The following is a 17,815-nucleotide window of genomic DNA, read 5'->3' on the forward strand; positions in this document are numbered from 1 at the left end:
AATATGTATTTTATATTTTAATATATATTTTATCCGAATGATTGATTTTTGTGTATATATAACATGAAGGATGAAAAAATTAATTGTTGGAAAAATATCCAGAAGGGAATGGATGATGATTGATGAATCACATTCTTAGAAGGCAATTGGAAATGGACTACTTCTTTTAGATGCAAAAACATTCATAGCCATGTCAATTCAATTGCATTTCAACAAAAGGAACTGTAACTGAAAAATAGTAGACTTTAGTTGACTTTGTAATTTTGATACAATTCACTTTTCATTGCTAATACTTTATAGAATCATGAATAACTCTAAAACAACTAGTATCCAAATACAGAAGAATAAGATTATATGAAAAGACCAGAACTAAATCCAAATATTTATTCTATTCCCACTTCAAATGGGATTTTGATGACTCTTTAGAAGCAATTCATTCACACAAAATTATGTGTGAAAAAGAGATAGCAGAACCAAGATTCAAGAGTATTCTTCCTTTCATCTATGTCCTAATCAAACAACTAGCATCCAAATCCTATTACCAGAAAGCCGCCGATTGAACCAAACTAACTCCGGCGCAGAGCATTATGCTCTAACCGGTTTCTGAAGCACAGCAGACAACACAACTTCAGATTTTCCTGATCCACTACTATCAACCTTTTCTCCTACAACCCATTTCAATTTCTTGTAACCAAACTTCTCAATCAACCTTGTCAAAGCTTGTTTCTTCTCTTCATTGGCACAATAGAAGTTGTCAATCCATAACAAACCACCAGCCCTTAAAACTCTATCAATATCAAACATCAAAAACTCCAACTTCTCTATCTTCCCTCCAACACCAACAACATCAATTGCACTTGAAGCATGAATCAGATCAAACACATTGTCATAGAAAGGGAACCTATGATCTAAGCTCAAGTAAAGAGGGAAAAGCCCTCTTGCAGCAATGAACTCACTGAATGGTGCATCAACATTGAGAGTGCTAGTGATCACAGTAACATTCCTCTCAGCCATTCTAGCTGCAAATGTTCCAGAACCACCACCAATATCAAAACCAATTCTAACACCTCCATTACTACTTCCCAAATCCAAAACATCATCAACAAGAAAATCATTCTTACTCTTAACCTTCACAAACCTTTGATTCTCATTACCATTCTTAACCAAATCAAAGCAATCAATGCATTCTTTACTCAACTTTTTCCCTTTCAAACACTCAAAACTCTTGCAATTAAGTCCACTCCAATTAACACTCTTGTTACCACTACTACCAACAACAAAAGGGTTCCAAAGAGAATTGGGAAAAGGGTTAAGTCCTACCTTTGAAACTGTCTTTGAAAAGCACCTTCTTCTTGGTAATGGCTCACACCCTTTCACAATCAGCTTCTGTGCAACACTCCAATCATCATTGCAAGGAGCATTGATCTTGTAGCTCATGTACTGTGACAACAAGTCTGAATTTTTCTCACACAAATGGCCAACAGAAGGAACCATCTCAGTGATCCCAGTTCTTGAATCTTTGCCTAGAGGTAGCTGGTGATGCTGCAGGAACATTTTCAACTCATTTGCAATGTTGGGTCTTGAAAGATCAATGCTTTCATAGCCAAGGAGCTCCTTTTCCATCTGGGCAAGTTTCTTCTGAGACAGATTAATCTCTCTCAGTATAATGGAAACTTGTTCTGAGATTATGGATATGTTCTTGTTGTTGTGAAGAATCTGAGTGTGTTTTGGTGAAGAAGTGAAAGCATAAAGAGCAAAAAGATTTGTGGTTATGACGGAGAAGATCATAACTATGTTCACAGCTGAAGAACAGAGTGTTGCTTTTCTGAATCTGGCAGTTCCATCACCAATTTTCAGAGAAACAGAACCCATTTTTTCCTTGTTCGTTTCTTACAGGTGAGAAATCACTGACACCGATGAGTGTGGAGAGTACCAAGTGAAGGTGTGATTCTAAGAGAGTAAGATCCAAAAATGGAACCTATGTCGGTTGGGCATGTTACTAGTTACAAGTACTACTATGTTTTTTTCTTTGTTACTGTTCTGACCGTGTAATAATGTCTGAGATAAGAGAGATCTATAATCAACTTGCCATTTTTATTTTAATAAATATGTATATATAAAAGAATCAAACATTTTCAATTTCAGTAGGTAGCATTAGTGGAATCCAATTGTTTTTATTGAAAAAGGTACAGTTGTAACCAAGAAAAAGAGTGATTGTAGTTGTGTGGTTTAGTTTTTTTAGGGTTTATAAAAATATATAGTTTAGGGTAAAGGATACTTTTCATTCTTAAAATTTGGCAAAAGTTTTAAAAATATCTCTAAGTTTTATTTTGTTTTAATTTTGTCGCAGAAGTTTTCGATTTACATCAAATATACCCTCAACGGCTAAATTTTCAAAAAAATTTAAGACCAATCTAACAATAATACATGAAAATTATACTTAATTTGCTTGTATTGAAGATTGTTCTTATGAAATTGTTATTGAATTAGTCTTAATTTTTTTTGAAAAATTTGCCGTCAGGGGTATATTTGATGCAAATCGAAAATTTTTGGAACAAAATTGAAACAAAATAAAACTTAGGAATATTTTTAAAACTTTTGTTAAACTTTAGTACTTTACCCTATATTTTATTATAATTTGTGGATTTTTTTAAATGTTCAATTCATTAATTTTGTTTTTTTGTTATTATACCTTCATATCACTATACTACATTGCAAAATGCTTTGGGGAGTGTTATGCGATACAACAGATGAACCAATGCAAGCATGGGACAAGTCAAAACTCAAAAACCTTATTGTCAACCACAATAATAATTAGTGAATGCCTCGGTAAAGAAAATCATATTAACAATTATTAGTAACAGTAACATATATTTCTGTCACATAAAGTTGCTTAGTGATACAATAATAGCAATAAATTGAATTTAAACGTAATGCGGTGCAGCCAAGTTCTTGCAGGATTCAACTTCAACTTTCTGCTTTAAACATGAATTTACCCAAACATAATTTACAGCTTAGACTTTGATTTAGGAACCCATAAAATTTACAACTTAGTAAATATGCCTATATACATCATTTACAGTTAATACAAATTAAGGGTCAAAATTTACACCTGCATCATCATATCAGGACTGAGGGCAAGTTTGCGTCTAAACAGAAATGTAGTGTAAACACTACGCAATACATTGCATTAAGAGGAAGAAGATGAATTGCATATCAAGCACGGCGTTTACTCAAACGCCATGAATTTGGCTCCTGATATCTGTCATAGAGTGGTTCAATCCGCTCTTGACGCTTTCGCTTGCTCATCTTTGTAGGATCTGATACTTTGAAGAATCTTGGGGCCAATTCAACAAGCCATTTAGGATCTATCACTATGACCTCACGCATATATTCCTTAGTAGTCATAACAAGTTCATGGTAGATGACCCAACTAGGTTGTCTCTGGAACAAAGATGAACTTGGATGGATATATACAGGCTGGTTCTCAACAAGGGTTCTGTAGCCTTCCTGGGGATCCTTCCTTGCTGCATGGAAAAAGAATCCTGCAGTGATCGCCTTTCTGATCTTGGTAAAGTTTTTTCCAGCACTTACAACATCCAATTTATACCTGCATATCAGAGATGATGATTCAGATTTCAGAATCTAATTCAATCTGGCCAGCAAAATTATATGCAGAGGACCAATGACAAGATTTATGCTACAATTCACAGCAGAATATGTTAACAAGAAGCCCAATTTCGAAACATTTGGTGTCCTCTAAACATTTCACTATATTACAAAACAGTATATCTGCAGAAACATTGAGAACCTTGGTACAAAATTACAATTAAAAAGAAAACAAACAAACAAGCAAACAAGTAAACAAAGCAGCTAAAATATTTAGTAGCAGTAAATAGATATCTTACTTATCCATGATGGTGAGAAGCTGTTTCCTGACATCCTGTGCTCTCCTCAATGATCGAGATTGAACAAAGTTCTCAAAACACCATGGTCCCGAAAAATTCTTGGCTTTCCAAGCCTCATAAACAGCAAGCAGTGTGAGATGGTCACCTTCAGGCTGGAAAAACTTTGCCCTCTTCTGATCTGCTTGGGCTTGCTTTTCCCTAGGCCTGTAAAAAATATTGCCAGTCTGAATCATGGAAATTATCGTCAATATCTCATCACTACATCCAAGGTCCACACTGGCAAGTAACATCTTAGACAATGGTGGATCCAAGGGAAATTCTGCCATTTTCCTCCCCAATTTGGTTAAAAGGCCCTCTTCATCCAATGCTCCAAGACTATAGAGCTGTTCCATGGCTGAAATAATAGCTTGGGATGATGGTGGATCCATAAAATCAAAGGACAGAAGATCATTTATTCCCATAGCTTTCATGTTGAGAGTAGTCATTGCAAGATTTATCCTTTGAATCTCAGGAATCGTGGTGGGAGGCATCTCATTCCTATATGCGCTCTCAGTATATAGGCGATAGCATTTTCCAGGTCCAGTACGCCCTGCACGTCCTGCTCTTTGTTTGGCTGAAGCTTGTGATATCGGAGTTATCACCAATGAATCAAGTCCTTGTTTTGGGTTATAAACATTTTGCTTTGCAAACCCAGGATCAATAACGTAAAATATCCCATCAATAGTCAAAGAAGCCTCAGCAATGTTAGTTGCCACAACCACTTTCCTTTTCCCGGGAGGAGCAGGGTCAAATATCCTAGACTGCATTTCACTAGGAAGGGCACTATAAACAGGTAATATTATCAGTTCTGGAACATTCTTACCTAATCCCTTCATTCTTTCGTAGAGAGATTGACAAGCAAAATCAATCTCCTCTTGGCCAGTCAAGAAGAGAAGAATGTCTCCTTCAGGTTCAGTCAAGTGGATCTGTAGGACAGTGATTAAAGCTGCATCTAAGTAATCACTTTCTGGCTGCTTACTATAAAGAATCTCCACAGGGAAAGTTCTCCCGGGTATTGTAAAGATGTTACAGTTAAAGAAATATCCTGAGAACTTCTCTGCATCCAGAGTGGCAGATGTGACAATCAATCGCAACTCAGGTCTACACTGCACTAGCTGCTTAAGCAGTCCAAAAAGAACATCAGTATTAATGGTCCTTTCATGGGCTTCATCAAGCATTATGACAGAATACTGTGACAGATTCTCATCAGCCAGTATTTCCCTAAGAAGCATACCTTCGGTCATGTACTTGATTACAGTATCTGGTCCCGTAGAATCTTCAAACCGAATGGCATAACCAACTTCCTCTCCCAATTGACATCCAAACTCTTCTGCCACTCTCTTTGCAACTGACGTTGCAGCCACCCTACGAGGTTGAGTGCATCCAATTTTACCTCTTGTGGTGTAACCTGCTTCAGCAAGATACTGTGTGATCTGAGTAGTTTTGCCTGAGCCTGTTTCACCAATTACCACCAACACCTGATTATCATGGACAGCCTGAATCAATTCTTTTTTTAACTTGTAAATTGGGAGACTCTGCCTCTGTTCTTGAATAGAAAGCTTTGACCTTTGCCCAAAAGTAATGGTCTTCCCATAAGCATCCTTCTTCCATTCTGGCATATCATAGGCTGACAAACCAACACCCCTAAGCTCCTGAGCAAGATGCCTTTCACCAGACTCTGGCATAGGGTCTTCCCAAGGACGATTGAGATCCTTTGGAATAGAATCAAGCATGGTGCGCTGCTGCTGTTCTCGTACTTCTCTACGCTCCTTTATAAGTGCAGACTGGAGGGCAGCAGCACGACCAAGAGAACCCTCTGGATTTTTGAAAATCTTGACAGGAGATGTATCCATTTTATGCCTGCTCTGCCCTTGCAAAAATGCCGGTTCATCCTCATTCAACTCAATCTCAAGCTCCTCCTCAGCACCTTCCTCCTCGTACATCAGCCCATCCTCCTCCTCGTCATAAGTTGGGTACTCTGAAACACTCAAAACACCTGAAGCAATCAACTGCTTTGCCTCCCATCTCTCAGGAGAGCTCATCCTCTTCAAAGGCCTCCGTGATTTACCCATATCATCCTCCTCCACAATCCCGATACCTGACAGACCCGTCCTTGCAACTGCCCCATCCTTTAAATCCTGAATCCGAAATGTGTCCTCATCACTTTTCTTCAACGGAAGATCTTTGCCAGTATGCTGATCAACATCCCTCATTGACAGACTCAACTTGTGACCAGAAACAGATATTACCTTCACATAAACCTCCTGATCCCGCTTCACCACATCCTTCGCATTACTAATCCTCTTAGTTGCAATCTGCGAAACATGCACCAGTCCTTCCTTCCCTCTATCGTCATCCAACTGAACAAAGCAACCCGTATCCATCACCCTTGAAACCCTCCCTTTATAAATCTTATACAACTCAACTTCACCACCCCCACCATGTATCGGTTCCCTCCAACCTTTCCTCTCAACACCACAGCCACCACCATCATCTTCTTTGCCATAACCATCATTTTCATCTTCATACCCATTTAACCTCCACCTCTCATATCTATCCTTATCATTATCCCTACCACTATCACTATTAATCTCTCTATCCCTTCCCCTTCTCCTAGAATCCCTTCTTTCATCATCATAATCTCTATCTCTATCTCTATCTCTATCTCTATCCATATCTATATCTATATTTCTATTCCTATCTCTATCACTATACCTTTCATCTCTATCATATTTATCATACCTGTCCCTTCTGCCAATTCTTTCCCTTCTACCTCTGTCTGTTTCTCTGTCCCCATCTTCACCGTTTATCTCTCTGTCTCTGTCACCACCTTGTTCCTCTTTGGCTTCAGCTTCAATCTCCTTCTGCAGCTCCTTAACCCTGTCCCTATCATCCGCAATAGCCAGTGCCTTGAACTTCCCCTTGGAACCACCACCGTCCAGCTTCGAACCCTTACTGTCGCTGTTGCCGGAACCCTTCTTCGGAGGGAGAATAGCGTGGATTATCTTGAGAAGTGTCCGGACAAAATAATCGGGCAATTCGGCACCGTTCTCCTTCAGTTTCGCATCGAATTCTTCGAAGTTCTCGGAAGATCGACCCAACTCGGTGATGAACTCAGCAAGTACCTTATCAGCGTTTCCGGTGTGAGACTCCATTTCTGTGCAAACCTTCGAAACGAGAGACAAGTACTCGAGCTTCTTCAACAAATCCTGTGAACTCTCCACCGCCATGGCTTTGATTAAGAACCGAAGCTCGAACGATGAATTCGGAGTTAGCGTAGATTCGTGGTGTTATGTAAATGAAAATTTGGGGTAAAAGCGAGCATCTTTCAGATCAGAGGAACCGTAATTGGGATCAAACAAAAGAAGAAAGAAACAAAAACCCTAACAGAAATTGTGTAAGGTAATTAAACCCAGAAACTTTTAAATTTTAATACGAAGATGACGGTTAAACATTATCCTAATCTTAAGGTGGTTATTCTTTTAAGCTAATTGTTATTATAATTTTTTTTAAAGTCAACGTCTTAGAAAGATTTTTAAATAATTGCCTTCAGTTTATATATATTTATTTTAGTTGACAGAATGATACTTACATCAAGGTGATGTAAGAACCATAAACTCTTAAGGTACTAAACTACCAAACATAAAAAAATCCTAAATTAAAATTTTATTTCTTCTTTGCATAATAGTTGAATGGGCTAGCACAAACAGCTTCAACTGCAAATCTATTTTGTTCAACCTTGCAACCAGTGGATCCCAAAATTCTCTCAGAAACATGAACAGAACACTTAGATTTGCCAAGACATTTCTCCTTCAAGTGTTGCAAAGTATTAGAAGCTTCACATTGAGATTTAGTAAATGATCCACATTGACCTTGTGGTTGACCGAAGCTTACAAATTTAAATTCGGAGATGACTTGATTTTCATGGCAGCTAAGTTCCAAAGTGTTGCCTTCATAAGCATTCGCACAGATATTTCCAATTGTCACCGTCGCAAATTTTATGTTAAATGGGTGTCCTCCCATCTCTTCAAACAAAACTAACTCATTCTCGTCTTCCTCGTTAAGGAATGATCTTGGAATATGATACCTACAAATTAAATTAAATTAAACAATCTTGCATGGTCAAAATAAAAAATATTAAAAAAATTAAATTTAATTAAAAATAATTAATTACCATTGTTGAGTAGGCTTTCCACAACCGGTAGCACATTTGCTAGAAGTATATGCACCACGGAAATCACAAGTTGTAGAACAACCATTATCATCAGCAAGATAAGTTGGCCAATACCTACCAATGTTGTTGCCATTAACCCAAGCTTGACCCTTTCCTAAACCACTCAAATCCACCGCTACTGGATCATTTCCAATTGGACTATTGAATTTTGTCTGAAATAAAATGTATCATTAGTTAAATAATAAGATATAAAAGAAATTAACAAGTAATTAAGTGTGTAAATAATGATTACCTTGTACCAAGTGAAAATCCTATCTGTTGGGAGACCTGTTTTGAGCCAACCAAGACTGTTCTTCTCATAATGTTTGGCATTTTCACCATGCAATCCAATTTTGTAGTTCCACACATTGTTTGTGATGTTCTTCACCACCTCATCACCACTTTCATCATGTGTTACCAAGTGAATTGGACCACCAACACCCACTTCCACATTGTCAAAGTATGCACCATAGTTCTATACACATAAAAGAGATTAATTAATTAATTAATTATTGTTAATAATAAGAATAAACATTATTATTAAGTATTAAGTCTATTATTTTCAAACCAAAAACCGCTAAAAAATCGAACAATTCTTTTAGTTTATCGATTAACTGTTGGTTCGACCAATTTTTTATTGGTTTTTTATTAAGCAATTTTTGACTTCATCCGAACCAACTAGGTGATTAGTTTTTGGTTAATCTAATTGAACCGGATGGTCCGGTTCGATTTTCAAAACCATGATATTAACAATGTAATTAACTTACTGGTAAGCCAACTGTGGCACTAAGGAGAGAAATCTCATTGGTCCCAGCCTTCAATGTGACATTGGTTTCAAAAGAGAATTGGTATTGTCCATTTTTAGCATATTGGGAACCTGATAATGTGAGACATTCACAGATTAATTAATTAAAGAATGATTAGTGTGACAATAATAACAATAATTAAATAATTAATTAATGAAAATTACCTGCATGTTTTCCATTAACAAATGCATGAAGTACGTGACCATTGGTATTGATTCTGAGCTGAACATCCTTCTTAGTCCACATATTATCATCAACATTAACACTGAGGAATAAAAGATTTTGTTAAACAAAAATCATTAACACTAAGTATAGCAAATTAGCAACCATATATATATATAATTAAAGAGAAAATATTATTAATTACCTGGTAATGTACCACAAGTAATCAGAGGTACCATTTGTGACAAGCTTTTGATCCAAAAGTTGAGGAGCACTTAGGGCAACATTACCAAGAATTTTTCCATTTTTCATTTGTTCAAAAGGTTCATGTCTCCATTGCCATTTCAAATTATAAGATTCATCATCATTGTCTGCAGCTTCATTCTCCTTCATCACCATTACGGATGTTTGAACATTGACCTGAACATATTTATAATAACTAATTAAAAAATAGTTCTTTTAAATTGTTAATCAAATAAGAGTGAATACCCCACTCACCCTGACAATTACCTCGAAAGGATAACGAGATCCCAAGAAAAAAAACACCCAATCCGATATCTGATCTTTTTTTTGGGCAAAAAAAAATAACATTAACTTTATTGTCAGGGGTCGGATTGGATCTTTTTTTTGTCAAGGATCTTATTGTTTTTTGAGGTAATTGTCAGGAGCTATTTTGAGTTTTTCTCATCAAATAATAATGATAATGATTAATTAATTAATAATTACCTTGGCAGTGCTATAAGCTTCATTAGAGCAATCTGGAAGAATAGACACAGACCAAGCTGGAACATTATATTGATTGTTCTGGAAATTAATTGAAGCATCATATGAATTATTTGCATTGCCAAGGAAGCAAGCTGATTTTCCACCATGGCTATAAATTGTGGCCTGTCATAATCAAATCAAAATTAATTAATTAATGTAACTTTAAAAAAAAATATTATCTAACAAAAATAATAAAAATTAAAAACTTACCGTGACCATGTTACCATATTCAACATCCCTCCTGTGACCATTAACAAGAACATCCTCAATTGATTTCAGAACCTCATGAAGTTTCTTAAGATGTCCCCACTTAGGTTGATTCAAATTACCTAAAGAAACAAATATAAAAAAAAAATAACCTCTTTTTGATCAAGTTTGCACTACATGATACTTGAACCCAAGACCTCTTGATTAAAAAAAGAAGCATATGCCACTTGAGCTAAAGTTTATTGGCAATAATTTTTTATATGCTTACCATATTCATCCAAAGGAGCATCATAGTCATATGAAGTAGTGATATATGGGCCTCCTGAAGTTCTTCCAAAATTGGTACCTCCATGGTACTGTAAACAATAAATACATGATAAATTGATTAAATTAAAGCATTAATCAAGATTAAAAAAAACAATTAATAATAATAATTACCATATAGTAGTTTTGGTATGTTCCACCATATTGGAAAAACCTTCCCACAGCAAAAGCAACATCCTCTGCAGTTCTATGTGGAATTTGTCCTCCCCAGTTCTTAAACCTAATAATTTAATTTCCCAAATTAATTGACCTAACACAAAATTATGAACGAAAATACCAAATAAAAAAAAATAAATCAAGAAATTATTGTTACCAGCCAGTCCAATTCTCAGTCCACATCTTAGGCTTGTTTTGGCTATTAGGATAAAATTGGTCACAGTAAAAACCGTTGCAAGAGTTAAGCTGTGTATTAGGGCAACAATTATAAAAATTTTAAAAACAACATAATAATAAAATAAATTGTTATATTTAAACGATAAAAATGAAAATTTTATGTAATTTACCATTGGATCTGGAGCATTATCTTGTTGGCACATAACCCATGGAATACCAACTTGATAAGATTGAGCCAAGTTTGCACACCAATTAACATATTTTTTTCCATCATCACCATAAGAACTCATAATATTTCCATACTCATTTTCGATCTGTTAATTAGCACATAATAAAAAACAAAAATTATTATTTTTATTATTATGTGAATCATAAGAACTAAAATTAAATAAATTAATAAAAATTAAGAAAGGGAAAAAAAACCTGAGCAAGAATAATAGGTCCTCCTTGTGATGCAAAAAGCTTCTCGTGGTTCATCATGTCCACAATCAAGGTTGTGAAGTTTTTCATCTCATGCTGCAAAAATAATTAAACAAAAATTAGATTATAGAAGTCAAATTTATACTTCATTAAATAAAATAAAATTATAATATGAGGCACCTCGAATTGAGCATTGTTCGTCCTAAATTCAATGCCAGGAATGTTGTGCAACCACACTGGGAATCCACTGATGAGAGATTTTAAAAAAAAAAATTAAAAAGAAAATCGATCATATAATTCAAAATAATAAATATATTATGCTTAATTGTGTAAAATTAATATATAAATAATTTTACCCATAATTCCATTCTGCACAAACATATGGACCAATACGAAGCATGGCTTTAAGACCTTCATTTTGGACTGTTTTAATAAACCTCACTAAATCCAGATTCCCAGTAAAGTCATACTACAAAACAAAATAGAATATATTTAGCATTAAGAAAATATAATTTCAAAACCAAAATATTTTAAAACAAATATTTTTATTTCGAAAAATTATTAAAATATATATACCTGACGATAATGAGGTTCATGAGCGTTCCAAAAAACATAGGTTTCAATAACATCAAGTCCACCTTCCTTGGCTTTCTTGATCAGTGATGGCCACATCTATTATACTAAATAATAATACAAAAAATTAATATATAATAAGTTTTATTCGCCTTATAATTAGTTATACCAAAAATTTGTAAATAATTACTCGTATAAAAATAGGTGAAAATTCAGGTGAAGTCAACTTTATGTAAAGTTGATAAAAAAATTTAGTTACATCAGTCAAATCATTTAATGACTCTTAATTATCAACTTCATGTGAAGTTGATTGTACCTGAGTTTTTACCATAAAAATATATTTATATAAAAGTATATTATAAATAAAAAATAAGATAGTTTTTTTTTAAAAAAAACAAAGAGCTCAACACGGTACAACAGAGCAGTCAAACAGAAATAAAATAATCAATTTAAGAAGAAAAAAACAGGATAGTTATTTGATAATTGATTATGATTATGCATTAATTACCTCAGCAGTACTACGTGGATAATGAATTGAGCCAGAAAATAGGATTTTTCTCTTCCCATTGAAAGTAATGGCTCTTCCATCATAAGAAACATTCATGGCTTCAATTGTGAAGCTCATCAAAGCCATGCATAGAAATAGAAATGCAGCATAAGAAGCCATTCTTATTCCCATCTTGTTATGACTGATGAGTAAGTAACTAAGATTTAAAGCTGAAGTGTGAGTAACTAAGTGTTGAGAGAACCTATATTTATAGTTGAATATTTGTTGAAAAATTTGGAATCAAATTTGAAATAGAATGGATAAGATTGAAAAAAAAAAAAACAGATTCAGATAAGATTCAGCATACAGATTAAGTTAATCTTTTGTTGTAATTAAATTTTAGATCAAATTAACTACATTTTAAAATTTAAACTAACTAAATTGATCTTATTTACATTTATTTTATGAAATTCAAAAAGATTAAGTTAATCTTTTGTTGTAATCAAATTTTAGATCAAATTAACTACATTTTAAAATTTAAACTAACTAAATTGATCTTGTTTACATTTATTTTATGAAATTCAAAATTAAAAGGTTTTGGGATCTATTAGGTATTGGATTGGATTAACATGTTTAAAAAATGAAAAATTATCCATGATCCAATCCAAAATAGGTTTTATATTTTATCATAACTAATGTCTTTAAAAATTAAAAGGTTTTGGTGTTTTTTAAAACTATGGGAGGTTTAAAAAATTTTAAAAGTTTGGAGTACACAAATCGGACCCAACGATTTGTGTTGAAAAAATTTTGGAGTACACAAATCGGACTGTCGTACTCCAAATTTTTTTAATTTTTCAACACAAATCGTACGGTCCGATTTGTATTCTGTACATTAAATCATCCCATATTTTAAAAAAATACCACAATAGATCACAATTTAGAAAAACAACATTGTTAATCCAATATTAAAAATAAAAAAGTGCCATAGTCGTTTACCAAGCATGTTATAATTTTTAAAACATTATATTTAAAAACTATTTTTATAAAGTCAGAACTATACTTAAATTTAACTTTAATCAGTTGATCAAACTCGTTAAAATGTAATCGGATTTCATGGAATCCAAGTTAAATTCGAAATTTTATGTTCACCTGTAGAACCTGGATTCTAGCTTGATCTCAACACCAACATCCTTGTTCTAACACTTTAGATATTTGATGTGACTCGTCCAATTATATTAATTTTCATTTTTTTTATTTGCATTAAAAAAATCCTTCTCCTATCTTATCCAATCCAATATTTAAGCCATTTTTAAACCCTGTTCTTTCAACTGTGTGACCTTTTTTTTTTTGTGTCAAAGGGAATTCAACCAATAGTTGAAATAATTCCTATACACAAGGAAAGTTCAGTGTGTGGCCAAAGTAAGGTACACTTCAATATGTCACAAAAATAAAAAATATTAAAAAGTTAATTAAACATGGATGAACATATGTATATTTAAAATTTAGTGTGTGGCCAAATTTATTTATCAAAATGTCATATGTTTGTGGTTATTTTGTTCATCCCTGCTCTAGTCACATGAAAAAAAAATTAATCAATAAAAACAATTTAAACAAATTTTTAATTTAAACGGATCTGTTTCAATATAAAAATCTATTTATCTACTTGAAGTTTATTTAAACTCAATTTTGAGCTACCTTTGATTCTAAGGTAAAAAAAAATTATTTGTACACTTAAATACCTAATACATTCATTTAAACAATACTCCCCGATATTAGGCTCCTAATCTATCTAGTCCATGCTACAATTTAAACTAAGTGAAAGTGTGAAACGTATAGCTTTATCATTTGAAATCTGGTTAATACTTAATAATTAGCTAATTAATTAATTAGCATTTTTTGACATTTGAACAACTTTCTGATGTTAAGGAATTCTGAAATGAGAATAATAAAAAACTCAAATACATTTCTTTTAAAAAGTAAATTGTCAATGAAATTTGTTGAACTTTTTCATTCCTTTCTTTCCTCTTATCAAAGTTGTTAAGACCTTAAAGAGTTGCATTGTTGGTACTTGATAGTGTATTCAGAGAATGATGCGTTGGCTCTCAAGTGCGTGGTTGTACTTATAATGCAAGAAACATAGGGGCAAAAATATAAAAATTAACATCACAATCACAAGTAGTTTGGATTCTGGAACTTACAAGTTTATCACAATAAAAATGTATATGATGAAAAAAACAAAAACAAATAATGTACACATGTAAGCCTCACTCATTTCTATATATTTTTGTTCCGAAACAAACCCTACTTTCATGGCCAAACTCCACGTTTAAATTACCGGAGACAGACAGGAAGGGGAGGCAAAGAATAAAGTGAAGAGAAAAAAAAAACCCAAGAATTTTTTTCCTTTTAGGATAACAATAAAAAGCATAAAAAATTAACTCTAGTGGTTATCCTTCAAAGAAAATTAAGGCATGTAATCAGAAGTACAACATTGCATTCTGCCAAGGTGCTACAGCATTTGTAATGGTCACCAATGATTTTGGATGCATGTGAGCATACTATCCTTCAGTCGTGAAAGCATCACTTCATCTCTGCCATTTTCTCTCTGACAAAGAAGAAAAATCAAATGCTAAGTGATACATGCAACTCAAAAAGTAGGACTATCATTTTTCTCTCTTCTAATTTTAGTTAAGAGTCAGTTAAATTACTTAATTGAACTCTTGTGTGAAAGCAACTTATTATGTGTAATAACTTAATTTGAACGTCCAATAAAGACCTAAGCTATGTAGTAAAACAAGATAAAAAGTTTAAAATGTGGCTTTTGACTTGAAGTTATAAACCTAAATTTATTATTCAATACGTGCATCAGGGGAAGTACTCGAGACCTAAAGTCCATAACAAACACAATTATACGATATTTAATTGGTGAAGCACTGTTTACATACAAAGCAATGAAGGAAAAATATAAATTTAACTATTTCAGAGGAGTAGGAAACTATTAAGTGAACATATAAGTCTAAACATAAAATATTAAATAACTAACAGAGTAGGCTTCCAACATTTGTTTTCTTATATTAACATGAGAATCATGCTTAAAACCTCTATTCTAACCCTACACGCCTTACCACTTAAAACTATCAACATTTAGTTATTACTGAAGAACCAATTTGATTCAGCTAGTAAAATATGATGTCATGTTTTCTAAAGCAAAACAACTGACTACTCTAATATTAACAACGAAATATCATATATAACAAGTCTGAAAAAAACCACGTTATTGTCTTAGTCATAGGATCCCAAAAGAGTATGTAATATTAGAGTGCTTAAGAAAGTACCATGTTGAAGATGCACACCATTTCCCTTCGTGCTTGACTGTGGTGATCGCTGGATGCGTGGAGAGTCCTGCCTGCCAGTTGCACCGGGTAGGGAATGTCTCTTCTTAAGATGGATTTCTTGGTCATGTACATCCGGACTTGATCTTGGAGAGTTATTTGCATTCATCTTGGCCCTAGCAGATTCAGTAGCTTGCATGAAATGGGGAATAGAACTATTGTTACTACTGTTATCTCTTGCTTCTTGATCAATGTGATCAGATTTTGCTGAGCCGAAGGAACTGCGTCTCTTTCCGCTCGGTTGATCTTTAGGTTGTTGTTCCCTACTACCTCTTGTGCCTGAATCATGATTTGCACTTGCAGGAGATTTGTTATCGGAAGACAGGATTTTACGCTTATTGCCGGATCCAGTCTTGTTGGTTTTCTTCTCTTTAGGTTTGATGGATACCTGACTTGATGGTGTTCCTTGAGAATCAGGAATGGTCAACGATACCTGACTAGAAGGTGTTCCTAGTTGATATTGCTGACTTATTGGGGAAGCTTCCGGAGACAACTTGGAATCTTGTTGAATGGCCTCTTCCGGTTCTCTCAATAGGTCAGATGCATTTTGCTCAGGCTTAACAGCAACCTCTTGAGAATTCCCAACTAGCCCTGGATGGTTAACATTGTTGCTTATGTCATCAATGATCTCTAATTGATCTGAATATGAGTTTGGTATGCTATTAGTTGGAGCAGCCTGCACTATATTGGGATCAAGACCATGATCCGTCTTACTTTCAGGATTATCAATCCTTTCTACCAAATCTTTGGCATCATGCTCACTTTCCTTAGCCCCGGCCTCAGATCTGTCAGGTGAATCAAGAGTAGAAGTTACTGAGAGTTCAGTACCACATTCAGACGACCCAACAGTTATGAAAGGATAATTTGCAGAATTCTCAGATGAGAAGAACTCCTTCGATCTATGTGCAGTAACTGCAACAATAGAAGATGTCTCTGCTTGTGATTCAAGTGGTGCATCTTGATTGGACAGACTGCTTGATTTACTTGAATTGGCCATTGAAGTCAGCTCTTCAAATTTTGACTGCATGGCAATAAAAGCGGGATTATTAGACTTCCTTGTTCCATGCACAAGTTTCTTTCCCTCAGTCTCGAGTTGGTCTGAGTCAAATTGATTTGTAGATTGTCTGTCTGCTTCACCATCAATTTCAGGCTTCTGATCAATAGGACCAGGTTCCTCCGGGACACTTGCATTCGCTTCCATTTTGCCATTTTGGAAAGAATTAATTTCAGTTGCTGTTCCTTTATCATCACTGATAAAAGTCTTTTCAGGAACCTCTTCCAAGTCAAGTGGTACGAAAGAAGACGTAGAATGGTTTGCATCATAGTTATAGTTATTAGCATCATAAGTGGTTGTCTTATCTTCATCCTCAGATGCTGGAGGCAATTCCCTAGAGCCAGATGACTGAAGAACAACTTCGGTTTGAATGTCCATTTCCGATTGAGAAACAGAAGTGTCCTTTTTGGTTTTGTCTGATTGTTCAGGCATGCCAACTGGTTTTACGTTATCTGCAGAATCTGCTGATGAAACAGACATCCATCTCTCCAACCATCTCCAAGCAGAATCACTTTTTGAAGGGTCACATTTGACACCAATAGGTTTATTTCTTGGTGTTGATTCCAACAGCTTCAGTGTACAGAATATAGACAGAAATTTAAAAAAAAATGACATGAGATATATACATGATGTTTAAATAGGTAACATAAACAACCCATTTACTTTACCTGACAAGCGAACTTGTTGCTCGCTAGCTTCTCCATGGAAGTGTGTGTCACGTGATTTACATTACCCTAAATCATGGCAAAATAAAACCAAAAGATTAAGTGTAACACTAGCAGCATAAGTTTTTCAACATTGATACAAATATTATATGGATCACTGCAATGATAACACAGTCATAATATCAGGTAAGAGTCATAACCACAAATTAAAAACGAAATGGCAGAAAATACAGAGTTCAAGAAATTCACACTAAATTTTGAGACTGCGAGTTTCCAGCTCAAATATTTTCTTTTTTTGAGTTTAGGATGAGAAATGCATATATTTACTTTATGATTGAGGATGACTGATTAACACATTTTAACCTTTGCACAGAAACATCTGCAGTTACTAGCTATTGCCAAATATCAGTTCATCTTATCATCTCATTCTCAAACCTGATGATAATAGGATCATTAACATAGGCCTT

The 17,815-nt window shown here is 34.3% G+C and overlaps 4 protein-coding genes across 4 annotated transcripts in view; all 4 read right to left on the reverse strand.

The window, feature by feature from the left end:
- LOC107645299 lies at positions 165-2,064 on the reverse strand. The gene has a single exon (XM_016349292.2). The coding sequence runs from the start codon at positions 1,870-1,872 to the stop codon at positions 586-588; it is 1,287 nt and encodes a 428-aa protein (XP_016204778.1). The 5' UTR covers positions 1,873-2,064; the 3' UTR covers positions 165-585.
- LOC107645298 (probable pre-mRNA-splicing factor ATP-dependent RNA helicase DEAH5) lies at positions 2,980-7,422 on the reverse strand. Its single transcript, XM_016349291.2, has 2 exons — positions 3,909-7,422; positions 2,980-3,610 (listed from the first exon to the last, which is right to left on the reverse strand). Exons 1-2 carry the CDS (start codon positions 7,175-7,177, stop codon positions 3,217-3,219), a joined length of 3,663 nt encoding a protein of 1,220 aa, XP_016204777.1. The 5' UTR covers positions 7,178-7,422; the 3' UTR covers positions 2,980-3,216.
- LOC107646224 (beta-galactosidase 15-like) lies at positions 7,577-12,444 on the reverse strand. The gene is made up of 17 exons (XM_021103630.1): positions 12,259-12,444; positions 11,754-11,849; positions 11,534-11,646; positions 11,358-11,424; positions 11,181-11,273; positions 10,928-11,071; positions 10,738-10,826; positions 10,539-10,644; positions 10,369-10,456; positions 10,104-10,222; positions 9,855-10,016; positions 9,334-9,548; positions 9,131-9,231; positions 8,928-9,037; positions 8,414-8,635; positions 8,122-8,333; positions 7,577-8,034 (listed from the first exon to the last, which is right to left on the reverse strand). Exons 1-17 carry the CDS (start codon positions 12,427-12,429, stop codon positions 7,614-7,616), a joined length of 2,529 nt encoding a protein of 842 aa, XP_020959289.1. The 5' UTR covers positions 12,430-12,444; the 3' UTR covers positions 7,577-7,613.
- LOC107645297 (protein IQ-DOMAIN 32) overlaps positions 14,377-17,815 on the reverse strand; it is a 5,823-nt gene continuing 2,384 nt past the window's right edge. The window contains exons 4-6 of the mRNA XM_016349290.2: positions 17,352-17,417; positions 15,573-17,253; positions 14,377-14,842 (exon numbers count right to left, since the gene is read on the reverse strand). Coding sequence (XP_016204776.1) covers positions 14,823-14,842; positions 15,573-17,253; positions 17,352-17,417 — 1,767 coding nt within the window. The 3' untranslated portion in view covers positions 14,377-14,822. The remainder of the gene's footprint in view (positions 14,843-15,572; positions 17,254-17,351; positions 17,418-17,815) is intronic.

Source organism: Arachis ipaensis, chromosome B06, assembly GCF_000816755.2.
Source record: "Arachis ipaensis cultivar K30076 chromosome B06, Araip1.1, whole genome shotgun sequence".
Taxonomy (NCBI): domain Eukaryota; kingdom Viridiplantae; phylum Streptophyta; class Magnoliopsida; order Fabales; family Fabaceae; genus Arachis; species Arachis ipaensis.